We start from the raw sequence: 10793 nt of genomic DNA on the forward strand, positions 1-10793 counted from the left end.
AGCATCATCAACAGTTGCAGCAACACCATCATCAGCAACAACAACAGCAGCAGCAACAGTTACACACACAATTGCAAAATAGTCAAACACAAACCTCACAACAACAGCAACAACAACAGCAGCAACAACAGCAACATCATCAGCAACAATTGAGACGTACACCGTCTCCATTAGGCGCTGGCGCCTCACCAGCCACCAGACGAAAACGTTTAAGAAAATCCTCAAATAATGGTAAGTATTTATATTTGATTACTAAATAAATTTTATAATAATGGAAATGCTTCTTTTTTTCCATTTTTAAGGATCCGGTGAACGTACCAATTCCGAAGATCATAACACTTCATTGGATGCCGCCACTGCTGGCGGTTTAACTTTATCCCAAATGAGTCAAATGTCATTTGGGGGTGCAGCTACAAATAGTGCTCTCAGTGGTTTAGCTGCACACTCTTTGCACACAGCTAAATTACTTAAAGAAGCCTCTAATAACGATCTGGAAACAAATCCCCAAGATTCTGATAGTTTAGATGATACCCATGGACATGTACATATGCAAATTGTAAGAATTATTTTATAGTTTTTGATAACGATTGTCTTCATTTGATATATTTCTTTTAGAAACCCGAAGTTGATATGAGTGGAGTGCCACAATCTATGCCATTGGATATATCCGGTGCCACAACGCCCTCTGAACATGATGCTCCTAATTCACAATCCGCACATTCAGGTAGGTTTTTATTTACGTACGCGTCTGTCTTTTATACTCTCTATATATATTGCATTTATTAAATAAGTTTCAAATCATTCCATTCATTTTATTATGTTATAAGCATTTTATACGTATTTGTATTTAAAATTTATCAGAAAAGAAAATTGTTTGGAAAGATCATTAACTATAGAAAATTTACAAGAATAAACTTTTCCGATGGAAAAGTGTAATGTATTTGGGCAACTTTTTCAATAGAAAAATGGCTTGGAATAGAACAACTTTTTGTTTAGAGAAGTGTCTTGAAATAGAAAAAATTTTCCTATACAGAAGTGTCTTCAAATAGAGAAACTTTTTCTGTTGAAAAGTGAATTGCAATAAAGCAACTTTTCCTATAGCAGTGGATTGCAATAGAGCAACTTTTCCTTTGGAGAAAGAAGATGTTTCCTCATATAGAACAACTTTTCCTATAGAAAGTGGATTGCAATAAAGAAACTTTTCCTTTAGCAGTGGATTGCAATAAAGTAACTTTTCCTTTAGAGAAAATGTCTCGAAATATAGAAACATTTCCTATAGAGGAGCGTCTTGAAATAAAGAAACTTTTTCTATACAGAAGTGTCTTCATATAGTGAAACTTTTTCTGTTGAAATGTAAATTGTAATGATGCAATTTTTCCTACAGCATTCAATTACAATAGAGCAACTTTTTCTTTAGAGAAGTGTCTTGAAATAGAGAAACATTTCTTTTAGAGAAGTGTTGTAAAATAGCAAGTTTTTCTATAAAAAGTGGTTTGCATAAAAAGAAACATTTCCTATACGAAAGTGACTTGATATGTGATATATTCAACGGTTTCAGTCTTGCAATATTATAGAAAATAACAATTTAAACTTTAATCAACAATTAGTATAAGGGTGTAGTAAATTATAACATATTTGCTATATTTGCAAGGTTTGTAAGAGTAGTAAACTATAGTAAAGTATAGCAAAGGATGAACATATCCAAAATCATATTTACAACTACTCAGTTTTGTTTTTTTCATTTTTTTATAAATAAAACTTCTAAAAACGCTTAGATTTTAAGCTATAACTCATAACTCTGTAGCTATTAAATGTCTCGCCTGTTTAAAAGAAAACAAAAAAACAAATCAAAATGTAAAAATTAAATAAGGCTATTTTACATTTAACATTTTTCTTAAGTTTTATTGTATATATTTTTTTTTGATTTAGTTCATTTTTTTAACTTTTGTTTTGTTTTACTCATAAACTTCTTTATTGTTTTATATGTTTATTGAAAAAAAATGTGCTAAAGCAGCAACAAAACAATATATTTTGTTATTATTTAATATAATTAACTGTTTATTTGTGTATAATTATAAGAAAAATGTCTGAAATGAATAAAAAAAAGAAATGAAAACCAAGAAAACGTGAACTTGATTCAACCACCAAATTAAAAGAAATGAAAAAAAACTAAACTTGGGAACAGGAGAGAGCTTTTTATATAGCACAGAGTCTTAGTTATAAAAAAAAAAACAAATTAATTAAAAGAAACAAATACCTTAAGTTAAATTTTTCTTTAAATTTTCTTTAAAAATTAAACTATAATTTTCAAGAAATAAAACTTGTAACAAAATTTTCCAATCTCTCTCTTTCTCAAAAAAAAAATAATAAATAATTTCGCTTTACTTTTTTCAATATTTATTTTAATTAATTACAAGTAGTTTGCAAATTATAATATTATAGCATAAAAATTAAAATAAAAAAAAATAAACAATTTGAAAAACTTTAAAACTTAATTGAAAAGAAATGGCTCTCTTTGTTTTTTGTTGATGATGAAATGAAAACTCTCTCACCAACTCTCTTCTCTCTCTCTCTCTCTCCCCTTCCCAGGTTTACAATGGACGGTTGTTGAACCAAATTATTCACGCTTTTCGCTGTCATCCTGTCCCACCAATTTAATTGGCAATAACAACAATCAAAACCAATCAAATACCAACAATAACAACAGCTCGAGTAGTGATCAACAGCAACAACAGCAGCAGCAACATCAACGTCAACAGCAAGAAGCTATTGCTAGTCAACAGCAGCAACAACAACAGCAGCAGCAACAGCAACAACACTTGCAGCAGCTACAACAATATCAGCATCAACAGAACTCTGCATATTCGCCACAAATCATAACGGTCAGTGGTTATACCAATGCAGCAGCCGCTGCTGTAGCGGCGGCTCAAAATCTATCACCGCCCTCACCCAACGACGGCAACATGGTGCAATCAGTATACAGCCAAGGACCCACGCCCACTCAATCACCAGTGGGCAATGCCTCTGGCTCGGTGGGCGGTAATAATATGGCCGCCATCAACTCCGCCAACAATGCCAATATCAAACGTAAGCGTTCGGTTAATCCACAAGGTGATGAAAATTTTATACGGGCCCTGGAGGCAGTGCGTTCGGGAGGTATAGGTTTCTGTAAAGCAGCACGTCTATATGGCGTCAATAACCGTACTTTATGGCTGGAGTACAAGAAGCGCGGTTATCCTGTCTCCAGGCCCAGTATAAAATCACGTGTGGTCAAGCAAGAACCGAATCTCTCACCCTCCCCCACACCACCTGCCAATGCCACAGACGATACCAATGAGAACTACGATCATATGGCGGCAGCAGTGGCTGCTGCACAAACGGCCGCCCTAAACATGCAAATACCACCGACTTCCGAAACACCAACACCCTCACTGATGTGTACACCCCATCATGCTGGCACAGCCGCTGGTGCTACCACACATCCCACCATGGGTGTAATGAGTTTCCTGGATACCCGCCATCTGGACTTCCCCGCCAGTCTGCATTCGATGTCACGTCAACGTTACATAGATGCCAGCGCTGGCGGTGGTGGAGCCGGAGCGGGTACCATCAATGTTAATCCGGCAACGGCAATGAATTTACAGAGTATTAATTTTAACTCAATATAGAATTCAATGTCTACATCTTCGGCACATTCTGCGACGGTGGTGGCTACAGAAACGGTACCAACAACAATTATACCCATGCATTTGCATCATCATCAACCCCAGCATCCCCACTCTCAAACGACGAGTCACAGTCATGAGCCACAGTCACAGCAAGAGCAACAACATCAATCTCATCAACAAAATGTTCAACAACATACACAGCCAACGCTAATACAACCATCACCAACCCAATCATCCCAAGCTAATACATCATCATCATCAATTGTTACGACGAGCAGTGCGGCCTCGGCCCTGCTCCAGCAAACAACTCTATCGTGTGATACTCAAACGCCAAACGCCGCAACCAATCATCATCATAGTCTTGTTGCTGCACCCCAACCTCAGGCTACTACAATATATGTACAAAACTATGCCACAGCAACACCGATTATAGTACATCCAACGGATAATACCACCACTACATATATGGCCAAACTGACAGCTTTACCACCGTCGTAGATTTTCTATGAAAATTAATTGTTTCAATTAATATCCAAGCATTAAACTTATATTACTTAAAAGTTTTTAAAAGTTTTATATGAGAGAAATCGTCATATACATATATCTTGTATAATATTTGAACTTGGAAGTTCTTTGGATGCGTTTTTTTGATTTTAATAGGAGTTTTAGCGGTTTTTATTTTTTTGTCGAGAAAGATTTTGGTAAAAGTTCAAAAGAATTTTAAATGGAAATGTTTATTTTGTTTTCAATAAACTATTTTGGAAAGTTGTTAGAAAGATTTGTTTTAGGAAACAACTTTCTAGACTATTCTATAGACTTTGTAGTATATTCTATATCGTAGACTATTATATAGACTACTTGGGGACTATTCTATAGACTACTATGTAGTCTATTCTATAGAGTACTTTGTGGACTATACTATAGAATACCTTGTAGACTATTCTATAGACTACATTGTAGTCCATTCTAAATACCACATAGTGGACTATTCTATTGACTTCTTCATAGTCTATTCTAAAGACTACTTTGTGGACTATTCTATAGACTACTTTGTAGACTATTCTAAAGACTACATTGTAGTCCATTCTAAATACCACATTGTGGACTATTCTATAGACTTCTTCATAGTCTATTCTAAAGACTACTTTGTGGACTATTCTATAGACTACTTTGTGGACTATTCTAAAGACTACATTGTAGTCCATTCTAAATACCACATTGTGGACTATTCTATAGACTTCTTCATAGTCTATTCTAAAGACTACCTTGTAGACTATCGTATGGACTACTTTATAATCTATTCTAAAGACTACTTCGTAGTCTATTCCAAAGACTACTTTGTAGTCTATTCTAAAAACTACTTCTAAAGAATACTTCCTAGTCTATTCTAAAGACCTCTTCGTAGTCTATTCTAGACACTACTTTGTATGCTATTCTATAGACTATTTGTAGTCCAAGACTACTTAGTCTAAAGACAACTTTGTGAACTATTCTATAGACTACTTTGTGGACTATTCTAAAGACTACATTGTAGTTCATTCTAAATACCATATTGTGGACTATTCTATAGACTTCTTCATAATCTATTCTAAAGACTACCTTGTAGACTATTCTATGGACTACTTTATAATTCTAAAAACTACTTCTAAAGAATACTTCGTAGTCTATTCTAAAGACCTCTTCGTAGTGTATTCTATACACTACTTTGTATTCTATTCTATAGACTATTTGTAGTCCATTCTATAGACTTCTTTGTACTCTATTCTAAAGAATACTTTGTAATCTATTATAAAGAATACTTTGTAATCTATTCTACTTTGTGGACTATTCCATTGACTACATTGTATTCTATTCTATAGACTTCTTTGTAGCATTTTCTATATATTACATTGTAGTGTTTTCTATAGATTATATTGTAGTCTTTTCTATAGACTAGAGTTGGTAGTGTATTCTGTAGAGTACAAAACTCTTTTTCCAAAGTTACTCCTATTAAAAGAAAACGTTTTTTTTTATTTCTCTTCTTAAATACAGGGACATTTTTTAATTGAAACATAATACAATATTTTTTTTATTATAAATAAAAAACCAAAACTAAGCATTTGTTGCAAATAAAAAGTACACAAAAATAATTATTAACTCTGTCGGAAAATAAGTTTTAAAAAATTACATAATAAAACCTCTTAAAAAACCAAGAAATAATAATGGAAAACCCCTCTCACCCAACTCCCTTTTAAACAAAACCCTTGTATAAAAACAACCAAATTACTTATTACTTATTTTATAAAATAACATCATAATATCCTGGAAATCTGCACTAGGATTTCCTGTTTCAATTTCTTGCTTATATTATTGCTAAAAAAGAAGAAACTTTGATTTCAAAATTTTTAATTTATATTTTCTTATATGTAACTCCTCTATTTTTTGTCATAATTTCTTATTATAATTATTTTATAATTTTAATCATAATAATTGTGTATACTAATCTAAAAAAAAGCAACATACATATTTTATTTTTGTAATTTAAAGGCCATTTTAAAGAAGTTTATATTTACAAACATATATATATATTTTTAGTAATCTAAACACAGCTTTTTTTGATAAGCTTTGTTTTTACATTTTGTAACCTTTAAAAACGTCATCTATTATTTTTTTTTTTTAATTTTTATCTTTATGATTTTAAAATTTTAGTTTTAAACTATACCTACGATACATATTATTATTATTTTTTTTCTGTCTTTTATAAGGAAAATTAAGAATTGTAAATTATAAGTGAAAAATTTAAATAAAAAACATGTTTAAATAATACATTTCTTATGGTTTTATAATCAGTTTGTTAAACAAAAATTTCGATTTGATTTTTATATTATCATCCAATTCTATCGAACAATTCAAGACTGTTGTAAAAATTATGGAATTTTTATAAGCTTCACTTTCTCCGAAGTTTTTAATTTCTTCAATATAATTTTTCTAAACCTTTACGGTCTTATTCATAAACATTTATCAAAGGTTTATAAATCAAATTTTCATACAAGATTTGTTCTATAAACCTTTGATAAAAGCTTATGAATAAGATCCTTAAAGTTTATATGTACATATGTTCAAAATACTTATTGATAGCGGATTCGATTAAGCTATGTCCGTCTTTCTATCAGTCCGTCTGTCTGTTGAAATCAATTTTCTTAAGACTACAGATATCTCCGAGATCAAATCTTTAAGGCATTCTTTAGGCATTCGAGAAGTTTTCTTTAATAAAATCTTCAAAATTGGTTTATAAATGACGAACATATTCTAGATACTTATTAGATTCTAAGCCTATCTATCCATGTCCATCTATCTTACATTTCCATAAATATAGGTAAGGTTTGTTTAGTATTGTAAACGGACAATACAGGTCAATATGTATTCACCTAGCGCCCATATAATTCGCCTCCCCGGAATACAGTTAAAACCATTTCCTCCTATAGGACCTTTTACAGTTAATCAATTGATTCTCAATAAATAATTGAAGTGTTTTTGTATTATGATCAAATTTAATGGACATGCGTTGTTTTGAAATATTAATCACTAAATTCTATAGAACTCGGTCCATGGTCCAAACCCCCATTAAAGAATATTTTCTTGTCATAACTGCACTCCCAATTGGGGTGAAGTATTAATCATTTCTATTTGGTATTTCGTTTCGTGAATAGAATATTGTTTCCCAACGACTGATTCGTAATCGATCCACGAAACGAATTACCACATACATACATACGTTATCGAATGAGCTTTCGTATCGAAAACACTTCTTTACATCGAACTTAAGTTAAAATTTACTAGATTTCTTAATCATTATCAATTGTGATCATCTCAAAAGGAAAAATTACGATCAATTTTATTCGATCAGGAATTCGGTAATTTACATTACATAAGAATAAACAGATTCGAATTGAATTTAAGAAAAGTTTGATAATTTGTTCTATAAAGAATAACTTTATTTTAAATAAAAGTTATAAGTAAATTAATTCACAATGAATATTCAAATCAAAAATTCCTGTTTGAATTCAAATTAATTTCAGGGACAACTATTATTATTTCATGGTTTTAAAATAAAAAGTCTACCAAATACCACAACACGTTTAGACAACGCAATAAAAACTGTACAATCAACAACAATAAAAAAAAAAACAAAATAATGTTAAAATATTTAAACAAATCTGTGTTAAAAATAACTTACGTCATATTCATTACAAAACAAACAAAAAAAAATATTATTAAAAACTCAAATTCCAAAAAAAAAAAAAACATTTGAGAATAAACAGATAAAAATATGAAAAAAAATTAAAAATAACAAACTTTTATACATGTTTTATTATTGTAATTATAACGATTTTACAATTTTTACGTATAAAATAATTTTTTTATTTATATATTAAAATATAAACAAAAAATAACAATAAAAATTTATAAAATAAGCAACAAAAAAACGATATTTTCTATGATAAATCATATCATATATCGTTAAATAAACTATTATACATACTTTTTCTTATATATATATATATATAGAATGTAAAGTACATTTAACTATACATACTTAACTCTAAAACATATATTAAAAAAAAAAAAAAACAAAATAAATCCAGTAAAGTAACATAATACCATACTAAATGTTAATTAAATAAGAGTAGCTTGTGATGTTATAATTTTGATTGGAAAATAAAAATTGAAAAAACAAAAAACCGTTAAAAAAAACAAGAAATATATAAAAGTAGATGTTTTAAACTCTCAGAAAAAAAAAAAAATTTTGAAAAAAATAAATAATCAAAGCCATAATTACTATAGAAAAAAAAAAACAAAAACAAATTGTTATAAATTATATTGCAACAAAGAAAAAAAAAACTTTATACATTGATCTACAGTTTAAAACAAAACAAACAAAATAATAAGACATTTATTTCAATAGTAAATCAACATGTTTCCTAATTTAAATACAACTGGTAAAATGATAAAAACTAAAGACATATACATATATATACAGACATATAAATATATCTATATATATAATAATAATAAAAACAAAATACAAAAATACCAACTTTTTAAAATAAGTTTAAAAAACACTGTAGTCTTTAATTTTCAATGTGGTATAATTAATAATAATAATAAAACAAAATATAACGATTTAAACGAAAAAGCTAATTAATTGAAAACAACTGGCATTTTTTGTATTTGCAAAATTTTGATTTGAAGATCAGTAGTATATATCATTAAAAGGAATGTCAATAGTTTTAAATAGTTTCGAAACTTTTATTAAAATTAGGTGATCATCGATATATAAGCTCGATCGATTATATTTTATATTTCAAAGAAGATCGCTCGATAATCACCCATATTTCAGACCCAAAATGTTGTTAATTCCATAAAATGTTTTTAGTTCAGAGAGAAAGCAAGCTCGTTCAATGATCTCTTATATTTCATGATCTAAAGGATATCAATCTTAAAAGGAAGTTCGCTCAATCATCTCTCATATTTCAGACCAAAAAAATGTTTATTTTTAACAAAAATATCAAATTTTACAAAACATTTTCTTCTTTGAAAAAAAAAAAAATTAAACTAGATCGATGATCTTTTATATATCAAATCTAAAGGATGTCGATCATAAAAAATATCACTATTGTTTCAGACCAAAAAACTTCTTTTCAAAACAAAAATTATAGCTCGATAGATAATTCTTATATTTCAAATCTAAACCAGATTTAAAATGTAAATGATATTGATCAGCGTAAAAAGTCTTAAAAGGGACAAACAAGCATTAAGTTCATTTAATAGAAACTCATCTAAGTTACCTAAAGCTTCCAAAATAAAACTGTAAATAACTATTTTTTCTTTTTTTCAACTCCCAAAACAGAAGATACAAAAGCCTCGCTCTCATGCGGCATAAGTTTGGCACAATCACCTCAACAGCAGCAACAACAACAACAACAACAACAACACCAAGAACCCCATCAACCGCCACAACCAGCTCAAATGGGAACGAACGCAATCGTGTACTTACAAGACAGCCACGTGTTAAACGTGACAGCGATAGTCTTTCCAATAATCAAATATCACCAGAACCCACACCGGGTAGCTTAGATTTTGAACCATTTGGTACATCACAAACTCTTTATTCATCGGCCGTCCATGGTTTGCATCATATACCAACGCATCCTCATCATCATCATCATCACCATCACGGTCATGTCATCATCATTTGGTAACCGTACCACCGCGCATAGAACGACTTCTTCGAACCGGCACCAAGTCTATCACACAAATTCACCCCACCTTCTTAGTGTACCTCAGACGACACCATTTTGGTTAACCACACTCAGATCCTCTACTACCGAGTCAACATTCAGCACATCTAGCAAGCGGCAGTGGTGGTAGTGGTAATCTTACCAATCCTTTTGCTCCTTTACATCGACAATATTCACATCCTTTAACGGGGCAGCCGGTACTTATTTGGCCTCTAGTGCACCGTTACAAACATTCACATCACATATCACTACCAGAATCTATATATGAGACGGCATCACCACCACCAGCCGGCTCTTCGCAATATATAGTCCCTCAAACGAACACACAACCGCCGCAGGCATCCTCATCATCATCCAACAATAATAATGCAACAAGTACTTCTTCCTCAAGTCCTACAAAATCGATAAGCTTGCCCCAGTTTAACACAAACTTATATGGGAAATGAAAGATCAAATTCGTCGAATGTGGCTTGTTCACCGCCCATACCTAGAGTTCCTACCGTACAATTGACCGAACGCAGTGCTTCAGAAGATAATGCATCATCTGCAACCGCTCAGACGTCTGTTTCGTCGTCGTCAACATCATCATCAGCAGTGACTAGCAACAAATTTCGTAATTCAAAGTCAGCTTCGGCTGTTATGCTAACGGAACGGGCTGGTGTACGTCGGCAAGTGGCGGACAATCTGGTTCATTCGAACATTTGCCAACATTGCGTGTTAGAAACGAGGAATTGCAGAGATCAGTATCATCTCCACAGGTGAGTAGGGAATCGAATCAGATAGATAGATAGATAGATAGATAGATAGATAGATAGATAGATGATGATAGATAGCTCGATAGATA

At 31.1% G+C, this 10793-nt stretch overlaps 3 protein-coding genes across 3 annotated transcripts in view; all 3 read left to right on the plus strand.

The window, feature by feature from the left end:
* LOC119610534 (protein kinase 4) overlaps nucleotides 1-3738 on the plus strand; it is a 10337-nt gene extending 6599 nt beyond the window's left edge. Inside the window, exons 3-6 of the mRNA XM_037965794.1 lie at nucleotides 1-231; nucleotides 303-556; nucleotides 616-724; nucleotides 2590-3738. The exon at nucleotides 1-231 is cut by the window's left edge and continues 466 nt beyond it. Coding sequence (XP_037821722.1) covers nucleotides 1-231; nucleotides 303-556; nucleotides 616-724; nucleotides 2590-3668 — 1673 coding nt within the window. The 3' untranslated portion in view covers nucleotides 3669-3738. The remainder of the gene's footprint in view (nucleotides 232-302; nucleotides 557-615; nucleotides 725-2589) is intronic.
* On the plus strand, nucleotides 3675-4166 carry LOC119610533 (protein deltex). Its single transcript, XM_037965793.1, has one exon. It carries the CDS (start codon nucleotides 3675-3677, stop codon nucleotides 4164-4166), a length of 492 nt encoding a protein of 163 aa, XP_037821721.1.
* A 6218-nt stretch (nucleotides 4167-10384) lies between these two features.
* On the plus strand, nucleotides 10385-10712 carry LOC119610530. The gene has a single exon (XM_037965778.1). The coding sequence runs from the start codon at nucleotides 10385-10387 to the stop codon at nucleotides 10709-10711; it is 327 nt and encodes a 108-aa protein (XP_037821706.1). The 3' UTR covers nucleotide 10712.
* Nucleotides 10713-10793: the final 81 nt, after the last annotated feature.

This window comes from Lucilia sericata, unplaced genomic scaffold (genome assembly GCF_015586225.1).
Source record: "Lucilia sericata isolate MDLA Ls3-8-SP2 unplaced genomic scaffold, ASM1558622v1 Contig001223F_arrow, whole genome shotgun sequence".
NCBI classification, from domain to species: Eukaryota; Metazoa; Arthropoda; class Insecta; order Diptera; family Calliphoridae; genus Lucilia; species Lucilia sericata.

Bases quoted from the DNA above. Each gene is read 5' to 3' on its own strand.
- LOC119610530 (XM_037965778.1), top strand. From the start codon at position 10,385: ATGGGAAATGAAAGATCAAATTCGTCGAATGTGGCTTGTTCACCGCCC.
- LOC119610533 (XM_037965793.1), top strand. From the start codon at position 3,675: ATGTCTACATCTTCGGCACATTCTGCGACGGTGGTGGCTACAGAAACG.